Here is a 21,914-nt window from a genome sequence, read left to right as displayed (position 1 = left end):
TTGAGACATTAAACTGAAATTTACGTGTAGGCAATACATAAATCAACTGCACACAAGTTAACGTGTACTAGCTATTGAATTGTTTGTGTCCAATATTAATTTAGATTTGTTTATTGTAAAAAATGGTGTAAGTAAAGTCAAATTATATTCACATATTTTTTTTTAAATGTTAACTGACTGGATTGAAATTATATCTATGAGCTTTTGCAGCTGCATAGTCATAAATATGATTTAATTTGTTTTTTTACATATAAATTTAGGTTTGAATGTATATTTTTAAAAATAAATCTAACTAGGCAACATGCATTGCAAAGCGCAAGATTTGTTTATAGTTTAACTTCCGCCTGCTAAGTAATACCAATCGATTCAGAATGTACAACCTACGCAGCTCGCATCAAAATCAACGTTGATGTTATGTTTTTTATTCCCTCGGAAAATCATAATATCGGATGTTTTATCAAAAATTGCAAAAGCAGCAAAAATTTATGTGAATTAGGTTGTAAGAAGTTGAAAAAGAAATTATTTTCACAATATTATTTTTGTACATGAAATTAATTTAAAAACATAATGATGTTTTCATTAATGAATGATGATAACGAAAATAACTTAAAGAATACTGTAGTAAAATCTATGTAAGTAAAACAAACATAACTTATTTGGTTTTTTTATTATTTAGAGAAAATCCGACTATACATTTTATTTGTTAGCGTCCGACATATTTTCCGGCGGCTTGTTTTTCGCGTCACAGAAATAGAACTTCCACTACTTCGCTAAATAATAAGAAAAAGCTTGGGATTGGCCGTGCACGAGTTGACCATCCTCATCAATCAGCTGCTTGGATCGGCTCCAAAATTTTTCCACGTTTAGTTTTCGTAGTTTTAGTCAAATAACTCAAACTGCTCTTGTTCGTATCTCCTCGCTCGCCACCGGATCTTATTTAATTTTATGATATAACTCATTAATTACCCATAGATATGCATTACGATCACTGCCTCATATAATTTTATATTAATATAATATTATATATTTTGAGCCCAATCAAACAAATGGAACCGGTGCGATGACACTCTAAAAGGCTAATAACCTTTCCTACTGACTGTCTCAAAACAAATTAATTAAGAAATGTTATTTTATTTATCAATGTTAGTGGTGACACTCTAAATACTAAATGAAATAAATATTTTTAATAAATTCCGTTCTAAGAAATGAAGCATATAAGACGTCTACTGCTTTTACTTCTTACATATCAGCTAGATTTCATGAGAATGTAAAACGATTAAATACATGTACTTCGTACTACATGCTAAAGCTAAAATAAACTGATTTTTGTGTTTAAATAATAAATCAAGCGTTAAATAAGATGAAAATTCGTAGTTCAAATTTCAAGAATACAAATTTTCAACACATCAATCTATTTGTGACATTGTCGACAGACAGTTTCGGTATTTGTATGTTTTCGGCGTGGCGAAGACGCAGACAAGTTTCGTTGAAGTCCTCGCGACACCTTTACGCAATTTCTGTCTCACGGGACAGGGTTTGCCAGCGCGACGTCACCCGCGACGCCGTCGCGCCACCCCGACTTCACGTCAATTTGTGCACGATTAGGACCACGCTCTTGTATCACGACCTTTAACCTTTAATACTCCTGCCTATACTATCACCAACAACAGCCTATGTAAATATTTCGTTTTTGAATACATTTAAAGAATTTCGTTGTCCACGGTATCAGCTAATAGCATAAATACCTATATGAGGTACATTATCGCATATTTTTTCATACAAATATTTTATTCGTTGGCCATCATAGTAGGTACAATATTTGAAACATGTTTTTCTCCTGCCGCCTTTCTTTCGCATTCCTAGATATTAAATTCCGACATTAATGTTTGGCAATAGAATACGCACTTTTTTGTCTCAGAACATACTGATCTTCCTAGGCAGCGAATGCGGCCGTTGAACTTTTGCTCCTTATTTAGATTATAGAAGTGGAGACGACGACCGACCAATCAGGCCGGGGCCACTCCGCGAAATACGAATATTCACTTCCGCAACGTGCGCCGAATCTGTCTTTATATTCCGCCCCGAGCTGGCTACCACCTTCCACTCTACAACGATCATCTTCATTTTGACATCATGCATACTATTTATTCTTTAAACGAAAGATTTCTAGCGATTTATTTGGTATGTTTCCATTTATTCATTGTATTCAAACAATTTTTTTTAGTACAAATGAAGATCTGAATGATTTTTCGAGTACATTCTATTACGTGTTTATTAATGTTACAACTCTATTACCACCTGTTGATATAGCCCTGAAATCTTTAAAAAACTACTGCCGCCGAAACGATTACATTTTTACTGTGCCATAAAATAAGCTGCATTTTGACACATCAAACCTTTTACGATCGCCATTTTGTCTGACGGTATTTTTAAACGTTATAGTTAACCAGAAAATAAGCGCTGGCACGACACAACAATAACACCACGCCTTAGCACTCGTGGTGTCTCAAAATGTTATTTTTCACATACAGGTCGTTTTTAAGATGACATCTTTAGTACTAACCTATATAGAAGTACTTGTTGAGTGACTAATTACTTTACAATGGGTTTCTAAGTATTAATATTATTGTTTATTTTTCTTTGTTAGGAAAAAATAATAGTAAGAAAGACACTCCTACAGCATAATTTCATTTGGCCTTAATGTTCTGGCTAGAATCGTTGATAAAATTTGTTCCACATATTTCATCTTTTGGGATTTTACTAGCAAAATATTAGCATAAATCTCTGTAGGCACGATAGCCTGCGCCGCTTAGGCGAAGTCCAGGAATAACCCACGGAAGCGTCCGAGCGACCCGTTTGGTATTTATTCAACGTTGACCTAAAACAGCGCTCGCTTTGCTCGTTTGTTATTCGCATGGCCCGCGCGGCCGCCGCACTCGCCGAATATTCCTCTCTCGATTTAGCCTTCTTACGTCTTATTTTCTTCTAGCGACAAATAATTAGGTCACCTCAGCTATATTTCGAAACGCTTTCCTTTTTGTTTTATTAACTATTCAAGAAACGGTAGCTGGTAGTAAGAGACGTTAGGGTGCTGGACATAGCTGCGATTCCCAGCCTAGGTAAATAAAGCTCACATTCCCAGATATAGAAATAGAGTAACATCTTGTCAATTTCGTTAAAGGCAAATAGTAGTATCTCTATGTAGTTCGGTTAGAGTAGTAGACCACGTGGTGACTCGGGAAGTAAAATGTATGTCGTCCGTTAAAGGGAGATATGGTAAGAGGGCATAATGCCAGAGAATCCGCGAATCCGTTCCGCACGGAGATCATGACGGATGAATGAGAGACACCACATCACGTGCGGGTGTCAGCTTGATGTGGGACGCCGCCGGTGTACGAGCGCACTTAATGACTGGCCACTACAGATCACATCCGTCGACAGATACTATGTCAAAGAAAAAAAATTACAACTCTGGCTACGTCTAGATCGGTTGTTAAAGCTTTATTTTTCTGAAAAACCACATTAAAAACCAAATAGAAGCCTTGACAACATTTAATTTTTGAAAAGTTTGTTGTACCCCGTTTTTTTTTAGTTTTTAAAGCGTTGTAAAGTCACATTTACTCTGATAGTCTGCACTTGTGAGAAGCAGAATGTGCGTTTACATTGTTTTTTATTTTTACGAATTTTTTTAATGACATTAAATTTGGCTCTCGAGTTTGCACGAGCAGGGGCCGTGGGCAGATAGCTGTATTGTATTTGTCGTGTGATATATAGGGAAGGTATTTCATTCTGTCGCTAGGGAAACAGTTGTTGCAATTTTTTCTAAATAATTATCTAATGTGCATAGAAATAGTTTGCCAAGAACAAAATGCAAAGTTGTTTAATGATTGCGTCCATCACTAATAGGGGCCGACGGCCGCGAATTTTTCATAAAATATTATTACTGAAATAATACTTTGCGTTAACTTTCGAAATGCTCTCTGGACCAATAAATAACAAAGTACGTATAAAGCAATTTCGATCCACGTGATTTACTAAACAGCATCTAAATGAATTTTTTGGAGAAAAACTGGTTATTTCTTATTTATCATTAACTATTTTTAAAAGCCATTTAAGTTATGTTTTGACTATTTGGAAGACCGACGGTGACCTTGTGAAATTTTTGCCAAGAATTCTCTCTTAACTGTATTTTCTCTAATTTTTCGTAACAAGGCTATAGATCACATTTTATTGCTTTTAGCACTAACGCTCTCCACGCTACCGGGAAGTGGGTGTGTTACAATATTTTACATTGACTACTGTTAGGGTGTCCCATTGCCGGCCATTGTCATGGATAAACTTAGACATGCAAAACTGTTTTATTTTTTAATTAATAACTTCTTATTATATGCCAGAGTTGTTAATTTAATTTTGTTTGTGAATTACCTTTCTGTTAAAACAATTTTCCTGTCAAGTAATTCTTCAGCAAAACACTACTCGCGTGATATATAAACCGGAACAGAAGAATTTAAACGCTCAATAAGCAGCAGTTTGTTTTTTTTAAATACAAGTTTTTTTTTCGAACGCCCGACCTCGTGATCAGAAATTTGTATCCTTAAACATTAGGCTATTGACGCTCACAAGTTACAATTAATGTCTTATCTAGACTAATGTTATAAAGAGGAAAAATTTGAATGTACTTTTGTTTGCATTGAATAGGCTTTGAAACTACTGAATCTATTTAAATTCACTGTGAGGATGCTGCACTAACCCCGAGTGTCATAGGCCTTTATTTATTACCCGATTGACAAAGAGGGACCAAGACTGAAGTTTTTCGCGCATATGTAAGTTTCTTTTATATATGTGGGTTTGTATGTATGTAAATTCCATTCTAACGTCCTAGACTCTTAAAGGCTAAAACGAATTTGACCAGTGAGGGATCATTCGATTCGTTTTCTTCCCTGGAGTGTCGTATTAGATATTACATCGCCACAAATTTCATGTAAGCTCCAGATCCGGGCTCTGGTTTTGGTATATTAATTGAAATTAGGTTATTACTAGATTTTTTTTAATTCCACACGAATAAGTCGCGGGCAATTGCTATTTGTTATCATTTGGTGATACTAGCGAAACGACGTCTACTTCACGGTTCCGGATTTATTGATATAGCTAATTTAAAAAGGCGCGTGATATTCGCGATTATCTAGGTATTTTTATTAAAGAAGTGCGAAAATGTATTTATAGGTGTAGAATGAAAACGTCTGCGATACTTTGGTTACGTAAGATTTTTTTGCTTTGTAGATACATCGGAATAAAAGTCGATAATTTAAATCTTTTTATAACTTTAGCATTGTTGGCATTCAGCGTCGTACCCAGCTTTTATACAACGTTGTGTTTATAAATATAGTCTCTACCTAACTAGCATTAATCGATTTGCCACTACCAAATATTATCCACGATTTTTTTTTTATTTTACATGTATTTCTGATTTTTATATATTTTCCACTATTATCTATAACGTTTTTGTTGGTAAGCTTTTACGTATCCAACAATAATGATAATCCTTATTGCGTTACCTATATGTAGCCTAAACGGAAACCACTCATACCCATAGTTTAAAATGTTCTTTTTTTTAACACATTCTCTTACTTTTCTTTTACCAATATAAAAATAGTTACCGTTACATACTGAGCATTAAATCAGAACAAGGATATTTTAAGCTTCCATTTTTAGGTTATAACATATTATGTAATAGTTTCTGCTAATACTAGACAAGAAGTGCTTACATTAACGACAGAAATAGACATTTCATTACTTGCCGTCAATTATACAAATATTTTAAAGAAAAATAACGTTAATGTGTACATACATGCTCTTTGTTTATGGCTGCATGATTGTTGGCGTTAACGTGGGCGCGTGTCGCTGGTTACGTAAGGCGCGCCGGCCCATCACTTTGTACATACATTTATTGCGAATGCTAGATGTGGAGTGATTCTGTGTGTTTTTACAGCTGCATTTCGGTATGACCAGCCCGAGTGCGGCTCGCTGCTGCTCGACGATAAGCAGACGGCCGTACACACTGCCCACTCGCTGAAAACATCCTTTTACGTCATCAGCCCGTTATGGATCTCTCCTCGGATCGCGATGGATTGATTAACGATATACAATTCTATATTTTACTCGCTCTTTAAACTTGTATCTCAGCTATAGATTAATGTAAACGCACTATCACCATAAATATTTTGAATTTGTAATAATTTTATTTCTAATCAACTGACCCAGAAGGGTGTAATATCTTTGCATCTATGTACTCGTTCTATTGTGATCTATTATCCTATGCGGGTTTACCAATTATAAAGAGTCCTTTAACTGGTACTCTTTCTCGGAATGTCTGGTGATATGAATGACGATAGATTCATCAATGATGATAATCTTTAAGTCAAATAGACATAGTGGTTACATGCTAACGCAAGGCATTTAAGGCTCTTATGGTGTTGCCGATGTCCCTGGGCGTCGGTTACCTCTTTTCATTAAAGGCCCACTGCTCTTTAGTCAGAAATGTTTTTGTTTATATTTTCCAAGTAACATATTTCTATAAGAACAACAGAATAATAGAGGTACCTAGATAGATATTGATTTATTTATACAGCATATTATGTGCTCTGTGCAGGTAGACTTATCGTATATTTTCTTCACCTTCCATTTAGCTTGTCGCATTATATTATAATTGGCTTTTTGTCCTTCACTGCCCTTACCTTTAATCGAACTGCAGTTCTCAGTAGTTACGTCATAGGCTCGGTACAATAAAGCACATTAAATCAATACGGTTTCATTCCATAAAGGTGAATGCATACATAACTCATGTTTGTGATTTCAAAATTATCTTATGTATAATATTTCATTTCACTTCAGCTTCACCGAATTTCAACTGTTACTATTAAATTGAAAATATTAGTATGAATCAAGTATTAGTACGCAGTATTGTTCATCAAATATAATACCACAATAGACATGTCTAGGTTAATATATGCAAAGTAGCGTCAACAGTTGGCAGGAGCCGACCGACTGCTGGCGAAGAAGTCCGCGGCGTCCCGCAGACGATTACCGTTAGCGGCGATTCATTCATCGACTTGCAAAGTCAATTAGGAGCCAAATTTAGCCTAGCGCACCACGCCAGAACTCTACATATCTGCATACAAACAGCCAAATCCACCATACTGACTGTACATATCTGATGAAATTATTACGTATAATGTTTGTAATAGATCATACTCGAGTATGCTATTCTATCAGGCCTATCTACATAACATTGACGTATGTGCAACTCGTTTTATTAATAACTTCATTTATAGCGAGTGTTGCGGATATAATCCCTTCAAATGTATGTGCAAGACATCAAGATTAAAAATATATGTGTTTGGTTGCAAATCTTAATTACAAATATTATAAATGCGAATGTTTAGATGGATGAATGGGTTGGATGTTTATTTGAAGGTATCTCTAGAACGGCTGAACGGATCTGGATAAAATTTGCCATACATATAGAACAAAGTGTGAAAGAACACATAGGCTACTAATAATGTTTTTTTAAATCCGCGCGTACAGAGTCGCGGACGACAGCTAGTTAGTAATAAAGTAACAACTATGACTAGTTTTTGTATGTGAGAGAGGAGTGCGTCGTGCATCTCAGCGGAACGGGGTCACACGTCGCAAACACAACGTTCGCTCCACAAATCATATATTTAGTTAACGCCGTACATATTTTTTTGTTTCGAATATATCGTTATTAAGCTTGTCGAGCTTCGAAAGACAATTCTTTTTGTCGAAACTGTCTACAGAATAACATTGCTTCTGACCCGGTCGTTCTATTTGGGTTTATTTTTGCAGAATGGCAACGCCTTAGGCTGACGGCCAACGCGTTGGAATGCAACTTTCGCATACTATACAAGCTAATAAAATCGATACAATTGATCGCCAACTCTCTCGCAGAAGTCAAAAACATTTAGCATTACTTGTTGCCTCATTAGGTACTTTTGCGATCTTATTCTCAATATCGATATATTGACTATATTGTCATGATAAAGCAAAGCAACTCGTAAACACTTATTTACGACACTCTCGTAGAAAATCACGTGCAAATATTTGGCAACAAATATGTAAGCTAGTAATCATCAGGTATGCGTAACCCAAACAATTTTCGACTGGCAAAGTTTAGTCCAAATACTATACAAGAAAAACTAATAAGACTTATTATACGCGAGTATGGGATTAATTATTTTAACGAGTTCTCATCCATTTATGAATATAATATCCGTTTATCATCTTATTAATTTAACAAAGAATGCGTCCATCCCGTATTGTTTTTAAACCAAACTAAAATTGGGTTTTAAAAATTTTATTAAGCCTTCAAAAAATACTAAAGACATATATAAAAAAACATTCGCGTTGCAAAATGTGTTTAGACTTGTATCTAATAGTTAATAATTATTTATAATGTTTGATGTCGATTAGGTCAATTGAGTTGTTTTCTTTATGATATAAATCGGCAAGTGCTGGGGGCGGGGCGTGGGCGCCGCGTAGTGCCGCGTGCACCGCCGCCGCAGCCTCCTGACGTAGGCCTCCATTCACGGAACTTGTTCGATTAATACGTGTCACAAATACTTAAATAGTTTATTGACTCATGCCTTACCTGTTGCGGTGTAGCGCAGGTGTCCTTTCTCTGCGCTGTGATATAATATTTATATCTCAATATTAAATTTGAGGTTATCAAGTTTTATATTTTCAATAGACTCAAAGTTTGGGGCATTGTTTATCAGTTACATATATGTGTGTTATTTCAAATGAAATAGTGAAATCCTAGGTCAGATGAAAAGTGTTTTGTCACTTATATTTTTTACCCGACTGATGAGAGGGTAATGTTTTTTCATGTATGTAATTTTGTTTTTTTTTTTACTTTATTGTGTGTGTCGGTTTGTATGTGTGTAAATGCCATTGTGCCCGCGTAGATCCTACTACTGACCCGTTTCATAGGAGTGAGGTATCATTCAATTCGTCTCGGAGTATCATAGTGTCATATTATATCGGCTCAAATCAAATACAGTGGACGTAAGACAAAAAAATTCTAAATCGGTCAAAAACGAGTTCAAATCTAAACGGTCTTCGAATCTATAATAGTTTTACATTACTAAAATATTTTTGATTTTTTTCGACCATATTCTATAAAAACAAAGTGTTCTGTATCATTACAGTTTTAAATTGTAGTCAATAGAAGGCGCTATTCCACTGGAACATCAGTCGGTCGGGCTTTTATTTTATTTCATCATCATCAGATCACTATATGTCCCGACTGAGGGCTCGGAGCCTACCTAAGTTAGGGGTGTTTTATTTAGGGTTAGGTTATTATATTATGTGCTTCCTTAATTATTACTTTTTGTGTATACTTATATATATATATATATATATATATCGTTTGGTGTTTATATTAGATAAACCTAAAATAGTAAATGAAATTAGCCCAAATACTGCACGTTTCAAATTTTAATAAAAACAAAAAATATAAAACTGTAAATACAAAAAATGTATACTTACTGTATGATCGTAAATAAATTTATATTTTGGATATAAAATAAATATTCTGGTAGTCAGTCAACGTCAATGTTTACGACAAATCATGAAAGTGGGGGCGCGTGCTAGGCGCATACATCAGTGTAGACATGATGATTGACGCGCCGCACTTCGCAAATGCGACCGCACGAGCTTTGCTCCGTTTTATCGTTATTTGTCGAGATCTCGCGCGCCAAGCTCCGGCCTTGACCCACATGTGGCAACAACAGCTTCATGCCTCTAGCAGTTCACGATATTATTGTTAAAGCAAAGTTTTCATTTAACTATATAACTTTTGAAAAGAGCTAGAAGCTTCTTCAAATGAAAGTATATTAAAGTAACAGCAGGTGAGCAGATTAATGACATCTCAATAGCCTAAAATGCATTTGAGACGTTAGAATAATGTTAGTAAAATATGTGGCATAGGTAGCAAAGTTTCTAATAAATCGGAAATTTTAGAGTCGTACCATTTACTATTCGAATTAAAAAGATTGTGCATTGTGTGCTTTAAACTTTTATTTAGTTCAAATCTTCACGATAGCATTTGAAGGCTAAGTTATTTTCCTCGGCGGAGCGTAAACAACATTATCTAACTAAAATCTCGCTAGTGCAGATCGAGCTCTTCGAAACAGACCGATTTATGCAAGAAAAAATAGACTTGGCATCGATTTCTCAGTATATGCTTATAAGTAAAAGTATTTCAAGAACACCGCATACATACGAAGCGTTGGATGCGATGGTGTCTATTCTAGAAGCGGAATGAGTGTACTTTATGACGGGACAGTGTTTGGTACGCGACATTATCGTGGACCTGCCGAAGAGACGTCACACAACGCGTGGGCGGGTCGACAAGTGACATATCATCGGAATTAACATTTATAACGATTGAGCTAATGTTGTCAACTTGCAAAAGAATTTTATAAATATCATATAAGTGACTTTAAAAAGATTACTTTTACCTTAGAGTTTTACTTTAAACAAATTAATGTTTACTGTCTTCCATTTAAAATATCATTATGGTCACTAGAAATACTTACTATAGAACACCTTTCCACTGGTTTGCATTTTGAACGATGATACATCACAAAAATTGTTATAATTTTGTCATAAAATTTGGGTATAACATGTACCAAAGTACGAAATGCAATGTAAACCAACTTGTAATTGGCATTGGCCATCACGTAATTCTCACCTTACCGAAGTCGGTGACTCAGAAGACGAGCGTACGCACGTGCGCCAATGTGTTTACAATATTGTATTTGTAACAGTTTGAGTGCTGCAAAATATATGATCGCACCTGGAGAGACAGGACCCTTGCATATGGCGCTATTGTTGGAGTACGACACACCTTTATTACGTAATCTATTCTATTACACCAAACAAGGCAGTCATTTAATTATTTATAATATTTTTAGATGCGAAATTTTAATTTTCCCATGTAAAGTTTCATACACTTTTCAGTAAAATTTCTTCTATAACTAACTCTTCTCTGTTCTGAATTTGTCTCCGCTGATATGATTGATCCGGAATCAGAAAGTAATAAAATAGAACAGATTTTCAAAGATTTTTTCGCCGTTTTTTAGTAAGTCAAATTTAATTGCGTTACAGATAAAATCGCGACATAAGTTAAAAATAAAAAAAATGTAAGTGCGGGGGCTACTACTGATAATATTTGGAAAGATATTATTTCTAGATAATGCTGTATTATATATTTTATTACATTTTCAATTGGGCGTTTTGAATGTTAACCCTGTTCGAATGTGTATTTTTTCTATTTGCGTTTTATTCCATGTTTCTCCTAGTTCGCGTAAATTTAAATTTTAAATTACATAACTCACGTGAGCGGACAGATGTTTTATTTATTTCTCTCCTGTATTTTCGGCTTTATTGCGCGTTTTTTACATTACGTAACAATTTTGGATCTCTGGCCGCTTTTCAATATTCTTTCCATTCGGTCTACTAAAATAATGCATTTTATTTTGCATGCACCGCACGATCGTGGCAATGCGTAGCAACAAGGAAATGAGTATCTCATAGACTTTGAACAAATATCTGTACTTAATTTACGTATTAAATATTTTGGGTATGCAGCAAAAAATCTCGTAATTACTTGTCTTTAAATTGTTGTTAGGTCAGGGAATATTGATTTTTAATTAATAATAATTAAAGTACTTTGCGAGTACAGATTCTTATAAGATTAAGGTCATATTTATCCATCAATTGAGATGAGTTCGTGATGTTTATAGCCGTAAACCAATATTTGATGTATTGAACATTGCATCAAAAACGTTCAAATAGTTTTTGCTCTATGATATCATGGAATTAACGCGCAAATGTTTATATTCTCCGACTCTTTGTAGATCTATTTTAATTTTCGACACTTCCTTGCAAGCTCCTAGGTCCGTTTCAGTAAACAGAAGACGTTACTAATTTTCATCAGTAACCATGTAATTACAGACATTGAACTTTTATGACAATACAAAACTATAAAAATATCCCTTGAAAAGTGTTACGCAAAGTTTAGGCGATAATTTAATAGGTTAACGTACTCTTGCTAATTTCTCTTCGTAAAATTTTTACACGACCACATGTGAAACTTTTCTGACTAAGATTTCATTGTAAATGCAGAGAGTCGATCGTCGTGCGGTGGCAGCAGCGGCTCGGAGGGCTCGGAGGGGCGCGCGTCTTGGCGCGTCACCCTCGACCACGACCTCGTGGAGACTCTGAGCGCCATCTACCCTGAGTGGTTCAAGCCGCAGCCGCGCCGCGAGCGCAGCCGCCCCGCCTCGCCGCCTTCGCTTTCCTCGCCGCATTCGCCGCCCTCGCCAGCATCCCCGCCGCCCTCCGACGACACTTTCAGGTAAGCTAATGTGTGTGAAATTTTTGTAATACATATAAATTAACGTTTACAATGTACTGTAAATGGCGTTGATAGCAAATATGTTATTTGTGTTTGTGACATGTTCGCAGTTCGGGCGCGGAGGAGATGGCCGGGCGGCAGGCGAGCAGCAGCGGCGTCAGCGAGCCGGCCAGCTCGCCGCCGCGTCTCTCACCGCCCAAGGTGGTCGTCGACGACAGCCCGCTGCAGCCTGCCATGGGGAAGCACAAGGAGTGTGAGTACCTCGCATCCTAAGTGAAATTAATATTTGTTCATATTGTGTTACACATACTCTGCGTTAACACTAAAACATAAATTATAATGACTTAAATGTATTACCTATTTATATATATAATACAATCAAATAATAATACAACTGATTTTAAAGCCATTAACCTCTTTACTAAATCTTTAATTTCAAATCAAGTACTTAGAATCTCTTCTAATCCAGTTAATAAATTGAGACAGATCTTTGGCAACCTTGCCAGCGACAAAAATATACAACATTGACATCTTAGAATGGAGAAAATTTAGCTTGCACTATCCTCCCTAAGCTTAGTTTATTTTATTGAATAAAAACTATAAAACCCCGAAACAGGTCTTGAAATCGTCATTTTTAACTTTATTAACTAATGCAAAAACCGAAAGATAAATGACCCCATCATGTTTGTACCACTTACCAAAATAGTTCGTATGTTCTGATTTCGTCTGAAAATTAATTTGTCTTGAAAGTTTGTTAATTAGCTATTTGGGTTTAGACGGACACTAAATAATAATGATTTAAATATTATTTTCACAGCTCATACTGTCCACATGTCCCGAAACGTTAACATAAGTGGCGGATTAATAAAAAATAATATGAATCGAATCGGAATATTTTGTACTTTAAAAAACTATAACCCGTAACAATTTTAAACCTTTTCCATTATTTAGTCTGTAACTTTTTTAAAAATACATTTATAGTGATTTCTAAAAACATCCACACCGATGAAATACACAAATACGACATCTCAATGTCAAAATTTAATTCCACAAATTATAAGAAACAAAAATATCTGTTTATCTCTGTTAACTCAACAAATTCCCTTACAAGATTTGTAAGCAAAATTAATGGCGTAGCAAACATTATGGTACAAGATGCGAGCGTCGAAAAACAACGTGGCCTCGCACTCTGAGGGCTCCGATACTAATGATTCTCTACGACTGCTCGACGTAAACAAAACAATATAATAATAAGCCTTGAGTAATAATACTCGAACGAGCTTTACTAAAAACATGAAAGCAAAATTTAAATCCAATGACGCAATTTAAATAGTAATATCAAAGCATTCAATAATTAAAATGAAATTTTATTACTATTTTATTTTGTTTACTTGTTGTATTATTTGTTTTATTATATTTGACAGAAAGCATCTCTCAGTTTAGTTAATGATTTGCAAACACGTTTCTTTAGAGAAAAACTTTTTGCTTTATAAAATATGTGTTCTTGCGCCGAGTTTTGTAAGAGACAACTTAATTACTGTGTGTGATTTTTTTTATTAACGCGGGGAATGCGTTTATGCACTTCGCCGTCCGTGCTGCGGGGGCAGCAGGGACGGTTTCGTGTGAGACTCCTGGCCTGGGAACAAGATCGGACTACCTAACTTTATGTGTGTTATTAGTCGAATCATTTTACTCCACTTAACACGACGTGCAAATCGTGTTAATCGTTCGAACGTTATAATTGTATATTTTTATTACAATGTTTATACGCGAACAGCCTGACGTGACGGTTCGACAGAACGCCGTTATATTGGTTTAGACGTGAACATTACAATTGATCGGCGCTGTAGGCATTTCCGGCCGCTACAATCACAACAAACATTTCGTCTTTCACCCTGCGCCAATGTTTCACCGACTATCGGACACCTAACACTATTTATCCTAACATTCTCTATGTTAATCTCACACCATACTTCTTTGAGATAGACAAGAATATACACTTAAATTGATTAAGTTGTTTTAGGATAATTTTTTAATGTCAATAATATCTAATTCGACAAAGGAACCATATGCAACTAAGACCCGCCCCGGCTTCGCCCGGACGAGAAACAATACACGTCTGACCTCTTTTCTGTCATATCGGTACATAACGTTCCCGATTTGTCCCGTATATTAAGTAGACATCTTGTAAATACGCGTTCGACCCCGAGCTAATTTTTTAAATACATTTGTTCTTTTTGAATTTATCCATAACATAGTATATATTTCATGAAGTTGGGAAGAATTATTTATTACAATTTAAATTGAAAATCCCTAAATACCTATATATAAAAATGCAAATCCGAAGCATATTTACAGTATTGTAAGACGCCCAGTAACCCACAATATTCGGCCCAGTGGTAGTGAATGTTTCGTCTGTATTACGGTCGCGGCATAACACTAGTTTCCTTGTGCAGTGTTTATTTATGTTGGCATTGCGCCAGCGTTGTCCGCCCATCGCGCGCTGCCCCGCACCGACCCGTGCCTCCTAGGAGATGGGCTCGCCTACGCTCGTCGGCCGTCGATATCATAAACTTCGAAACCTATCGACGTATCGATCGCGTCGACCTTATCACTCAATAGCTTACGTTGAATTCGTCACCCGGCGTCATGGCACAGGCCCTGCACGGCAACTCTGCTATTCAATCAGGCCCCATTGTAGTATGTAAAAGGAAACATGCACAAATTAAAATCGATAAAAGTCTCTAGACACCAATCGCTGTCGCAAGTTTAATATTGTTATTCTCACAAATCACAATATACATATAATTCCTTAAGGAAAATTACAGTTGTATATTATTAGTTACAACACAATCATAACATTTATAATGACATGTCACAACGATGTTTATTATTATTATAAAATATTAACATCTTATTTCACAGCGTTAAAAGTAAAGCTGACGATGCGGCCTCCTCTCAATCAGCTGGTGGCGCAAGGAATAATGCCCCGTAAGTTTTCATGTTTACTATTTTAAACGGCTTATTAATCATTGTTCTAATTTGAAGAGCAATTCAGTAAGCAGAACAATTAGTAACGTTGTATGTGATGTGACGTACGGGCGGAGAGTCACCGCCGCGCCGCGCCGCCGCGCTGCGACGCCCGGGCGCGTGGGTGAAAGAATTTTTTATTTACGATCTCGACACCGCACCGTATCAAACTACTATCATTTTTTGTAACATAAATGAATATTCTTTTCTTTTATAAAATTATTCGCATTTAAATCTTATACATAAATAAAATATATCTTTGTGTTTCTTAAAAATATACCAACGTACATTTTCTCTTACAGCATTGAATACGCCAGCGGCGTATTTTGAACAATGCAAGCAACTTGAAAGAGCGAAAACCGGAGATTTGTTAAAAGCAAAAATACAACGACGGCCTGATCGTCAAGAATTAGAACGAAGACATATTTTGGAACAAGTAAGTTTGTTTGTCTCTGACGATGAGAACTATTTTTCAATCAATTTCCTGCAAGTCACCTTTGCCTAAAATGTATAAGATGCACATACTACTGAAGTTTTGTCAAATAATAATGATATATTTTTTCTATTTTAGGAAAGTCATGTGGACCCCAGCCTGGCAGAGAAGCAGCGTATGCTAAAAAAGGCTCGGCTAGCCGATCAACTGAACGATCAGTTATCTCATAGGCCGGGACCCCTCGAGCTCATTAAAAAGAATATCTTACACACAGAAGAGAATATTGAGACAGCCGTAAAAAGTGGAACCTTAGCATTCAAGGCAACCAGCGAAGGAGCCTCTGGACGGCCTCAACATCCATCATCATACTGCGGACCCCCGGATGAGGTGTCGCCTTCACCATCTCCACCCTCGACTTTGTCTCCGGCGAGCGTTGCGTCCCCGCCCCAGCATCCCGCGCCGGGCAAAGACAAGAATAGGAAGAAGAGCAAACAAAAACACCAACCGAAGTCAAGACTGAAATTCCATGAATATAAAGGTCCCCCGAACGCTCAGAAGGCTTCATCGCCCCCAGGCTCCGTAGAGACGCCGTACGAGCTTCTGCTTCAGCAGCAACAGCTGCTCCTGCAGCTGAGCTGTCCGCTTCTGCTGCCCGCCTCGCCCGCGCCCTCCTCCGCCGCCTCCGTCGCCTCGGACTCCTCCGACGCGTTCCCCGTCCCGCCGCCGCCGCCCCCTCCCCCCGTACCCGCACTCGCCGCCGCACGTTTCGAAGATATGAAAGTATCTGACCTGCGCGCCGAGTGCAAGCGCCGCAACTTGCGTGTATCCGGTCCTAAGCCGCAACTGATCGACCGGCTCAGACCCTACCTAACAGAGATGCAAGAGGAGCCGCCTAAATCTCCCGTGTCCATCGCGTCCCCGGAAATGAGGGATCCGGAGCCACCGGAAGATATAGTACAATCTCAGCGGCGTCAAATCGAAGAGCTCGAAAGGAAGCTGGAGGCGTCGCGCCAGCAGTTGGAGGCGGTCAGGCGAGACGCCGCTGGCGCCGCCGCCAGCGACCAGAGCCGGCGGCTGCTGCAGGCGCACCTCTGTGTGTCGCAGCTGCGCGCGCAGCTAGATGCGCTGCAGCACGCGCCCGCGCAGACGCACGCGCCGCGCTACCTGCTCACCGACACCGCGCCCGACCGCCTCGTGCGTCTCTTCACCGTCACGCCGCCAACCGCTGCGCCCGACACCACTCAGGATACGCAGCCCAAGGCAGGCAATCCAGCCTATATACTGAACGGCGTCAAAGTCGTTCCCATAGCAATACTGCCCACACATTACGAACCGGAACGTGCGCCGCCTCCGCCGCCGCCGATGCCTCAAACGCCTCTCTCGATACACGACAGCGAAGACAGCAGAATCATGGATGACGTTTTAGAAATTCTCGTCGAGAACGGTGAGCTGCCCCCGTCGGCGGTGGAGGACGTCACCGTCGATCCCCCCATGGATGCCGGCTACTTGACCGGTTCGAATGACTTTTCGCCGGCCGACGTGTTAAGTGACGATGTTCTCGGAGACTCGCACGTCCGCGATTCCCTCGCCGCCGACGAGCTGCAGCGTGAGCTCAACGATATTCAAAATGAAATAATGAACCACGCGGCTAACGACTCCAGCAGGTGCGACTTGGACCCCACGGCGGCCGACATCGACGCGGATCTGAGCGCACATCTGTTGGGCTCGAACGACTTCCACACTAGCTTCACGACGGACCAGAGCTCGAGCAACCACGACGACTTTTTCGGCAGGCTGCTAGCGGGAGACTGCGACGAGAAACCGCAAATGGCCATGGACATCGGCGACGACATGCCCGAGCGCATGAGCATGACTCCCCTCACCAATGGGGACATCCTCGACAATCGCACCGGCTTCGAGGACATGGATGACCTGTCCCTGCCGTCCTTCCAGAACGAGGACACGAGGCACGGCGGGTACGACGAGCGGCCTTGCGAGTTCGACTTCAAGGACCTGGAGGGCCTCGGGGGACACATGGACAGCGACAGCTACGACATGGACACGGAGCTGATCCCAAACCTGTTCGGGCGCGGGCACGTGCCGCAGTGCGACCCGCTGCTGGGCGGCGTGCTGTCGCGTCCGGCGCCGCGCCCCGCCCGCAAGCACTACTCCTGGGACAAGATAGAGTTCGACGCCACCTGACCCCGCCCCCGCCCCGGCCCCGGCCCCCGCCCTCGTCCCATCGCTCTCTAAACGATATGATCTCCGCCACCGCGTTACATACTGCATGCAACTCTTATATAACAATAACAGCAGCATTTAAATGGTGCGATACAGTAAGAGTATGAGAAGGGCGACATTCAGTGGGAAATGCTACAGAGTGGCATTCGTGCAACTTACGCTAGTCGATTCAGTGACTTGATCTTCCAGGACGGTGACTTATTTAGTAAAGACTAGGTGTAATAAATGTAATGTCGCAACACATAGTGTGGACATTGCGAAGGACAATGTGACTTATTTATATATAATGTTAGTAACAAGTACTTAATACAAGGTACGAATTGTTTGTATCGCTAGTTGTTTAAATAATTTGCCGATTTGTGTTAACTGTTGTGTGTGGGGCGTCGTTTGTCACCGCGTGCGCGTTTACTTGGCTCATAATTAATCCTTTTAATTTATTGAGGCGTTTCTACTTATGTGTATAAAGTATTTTAATACCAACTCAACTTAGTTGTGGATTTCTGCATTCCGCCCGATGACTAAAAATTTCTAAAATGAAACATCAATTAAAAAAAATTACACAAAAATATGTAATTAGTCATGTGTGTACACATTGTACAAACTTTATATTTTACTACGATTGCCATAACTGCGGGCGTCGACTGGCGTTTCACTTACATTGACACATATCGTTGTCCCTATTTTTTCAAAGAGAATGTGAGGGATGACAATATGTGTCAACACAAGTATCACTACTCGAAACCCGAAGTAAAATAAGCAATGTATCGTAAAATGTTGACGTTATTTGCTGAAATCCTCTTAGTTCGGTTTCTAATTCCCGAATCTATGTGACATTCCAATCTTGCTGAAGTGAAAAATACAGCACAAATACACGCTCGCATCTCTCTGTCGAATATATTTAACGCATAAACAAAATGACTGCTATTATTTTGTATGACAATAGAGAATGCAGAGGCAGAGAGAGCGGGTCGCGTGAACAAGCCATCGTCATGGGTGGGACCAGCTCGGGAACAATGTTAGATGTGAATTCATTTAGTTAAAGTAGGGAGCCTACTCCGCACGCGCAAACAATTATGCAATCATTCTCCTGCTTAGTCTCTCTCACTCGCATACAAATCTTATTTTCCATTTAATTTAAGCCCTAGATACCTACGAGCATGCGGTAACGTGTAGATATAAAATGCTCCTACTAAAGGAATAATTGTTATTTATAAATTGTTTATGTTAGCTAAAAGATTATCATACGAACATAACATTCTTGAAAAAGTATCATTCCAGTGTATTGTCTAAAGTTTAGGATAGTTGCGCTGTGCCGATTTCACTTCACTTCCGAGTGCTTGCATAATTGTTTGAATACCTTATTTATAATTTATTTATTATCTACCGCTATCCTATGAATCCTTTAGTGTCGAGTCCGCGACGGCGAATGACTCAGGAACAGCAAAACTCGTGAATCAGAAATTATTGCCATTATTTGCATTTATAATATAATTACTACGTTTAGTTAAAAAGTTTTTCACGACAACGAATTCGGCTTGAGAGCCAACAATGTGCCAATCTTTTGATATTACAACCAACACTGTCACTGTCGAGTCTAGTAGAGATTTGATATTTTTTTCCATAGGTAATATTTAATTAATATCTTGTAATTTTGCTAAGGTTTCTGTTTTTCTTGTATTGATGCGAATGTTTATAGTGTTGTGATGCTCTTGAGGGTAATTCTGTGACTGTACTTCAAAATTGTATTATATATTTTTAAGTACACTCACATGTAGGATGGTGCTATGACGTGAAGGGCCGGAAAGTAATCGACAAGTTTAACGATATGAACAAAGTTATTTCATATGATTGTCTGGTTTTAAAGGACCTCGTAATTATGGATTTCCACTTCCTGAGAATACAAAAACATATTACCATTTTACATTTTGTAAAAAAGAAAAAACATATTATTATAATATGTTTTAATTTTAAATTGAATACAGTTTCTGCAGTGACAACTGACGGTAAAGGCATTCAGGAACCAATATCAAGAACATTGCCGTTTTGATAAAATACAGATGTTTTGGAATAAGTTACTAATAAACTTTTTGTTATTGTTTTTTTTTTGCTTACTAAACTTAAGTCATATTCCATTATCTAAGTAAAATGTAACAATCTCTAGAATAAATATAACTTTTATTTGCTCATCCAATTTGTACCTATCCATTTTTAGCAAAATTATTTAACAAGTGCTAGGGAAAAGTTTTATTTTCCGTATGGGTTATGTGTTGTCGCTATTCCCATTTAACAAGCCCGTACCGAGTGTGTTTTGTATAGCTTTGTACACCCTTCGAGGGGTTATTTAGTTTAAATATTTAAAAAAAAATGTGCAGTGAGATTAATATTTTGATAAAGCAAACTATCTTCGTATTTGTTATTGTTGTAATCGTAATAGGAGAGTTTTAATATTTGTTTTCTTTTTATATAGATTATTCCCAAGTGATAACTGTGCTGAATTTAATCAATTTAGCTTTATACATTAATATTACTTTATATATTACTGGCTTCGTTATATCGCTTGCATTAGTTATAAATACAGCTAATATTTAATTATTTATGTTTATTTAAGTAAATAAGCAACATTTTTACATAAGTTAGTGTGGGCGAGTGCTCGTGAGTTATATATGTGATAATCGCTAGAATCGTATCGTATGTGTATGGATAGTTTTTTTACCTTGCCGTATAATGAAGCCTTGTAAATATTTACCAAGCCTTTATTAGCTTAAGGAAAATTGTTGAATAAAAAAAATACTTAAAACATTGTTTTATTTCTATTTAACTCGTCTATATCAATACTACTATTTTAATATATACTTTTAAAAACTAATATTTTTGACACTCCAAAGAGTACAAAATCGCGATGTCGTATCTAATTACAATGTAATTTAATAAGGGACTAGGTTTCGAAAGTGAAACATTGATAGTAAATATTTTAAAACATTTATTGTGGAGACAAAGTGATCGAAACACATTGACTAGAACTATCCTTATTGACTAAACAATAAATACTGTAACATCATGTTACAGCATTGATTGAATGTTTTTAACTGATAAACGAAATACAAGAATATATAGAACTATAATTGTTAAATGCATACATATGTATTATTGGCATACCCAAATCTTCACTAAAGGAAACCTACATGCTTTTTGTTTCGAAATACATACACCAAATTAATATTTATTATAGACAGCAGAGAGAAATGTCATGAAATGACCAAAGGTCTGGGATTACATTCTTATAAATAAAAACTGCGTTTGAAAGTATGCAAAATATGAACACCATTAATTTTAACATCTGTAGGAACTAAGTACATATGCATTTTCGTGTGATGTTTATCTTATTTTAATTGTTATTCAATCCATGAATATTTATATAGTTTTTAACATAATTGTCATGAATACATAAAGAAATCACAAAACATATGTAAAGACACTAAAACAAACATGTATTTTGTTATAAATATAATACTTTGATTGTTGTTTTTAAAATCTTGATCTTATATAATCTAATTACAAATTAATAAATTATCTTAAGTATGAGATTTGATTTGAATACTCGGCTATAAATAGGAAAAATATTTAGAGTGCTTGTAATAAATAACCTAATTTCTTTTTAAGCTTAGACAAAAATCAAAATCAATTTCGTATTCACAAATACTGTTACATAAAAGTTAAAAATGAGAAATTTATTTTCTCGGGGCTTCAAAGTTTCGACTATTTTTATTG

General features: G+C 37.5%; 1 protein-coding gene across 1 annotated transcript in view; it reads left to right on the top strand.

Annotated features, from left to right (window-relative positions):
* Positions 1-20,943, top strand: part of Mrtf (Myocardin-related transcription factor) — a 31,977-nt gene extending 11,034 nt beyond the window's left edge. Inside the window, exons 2-6 of the mRNA XM_013316744.1 lie at positions 12,211-12,442; positions 12,553-12,695; positions 15,368-15,433; positions 15,775-15,908; positions 16,044-20,943. Coding sequence (XP_013172198.1) covers positions 12,211-12,442; positions 12,553-12,695; positions 15,368-15,433; positions 15,775-15,908; positions 16,044-18,107 — 2,639 coding nt within the window. The 3' untranslated portion in view covers positions 18,108-20,943. The remainder of the gene's footprint in view (positions 1-12,210; positions 12,443-12,552; positions 12,696-15,367; positions 15,434-15,774; positions 15,909-16,043) is intronic.
* The last annotated feature ends 971 nt before the right edge of the window (positions 20,944-21,914 follow it).

This window comes from Papilio xuthus, unplaced genomic scaffold, assembly GCF_000836235.2.
Source record: "Papilio xuthus unplaced genomic scaffold, Pxut_1.1 DF826945.1, whole genome shotgun sequence".
In the NCBI taxonomy this organism is placed as follows: domain Eukaryota; kingdom Metazoa; phylum Arthropoda; class Insecta; order Lepidoptera; family Papilionidae; genus Papilio; species Papilio xuthus.
The sequence above is the reverse complement of the archived record's forward strand: the minus strand, read 5'-3'. Positions and strand labels throughout refer to the sequence as shown.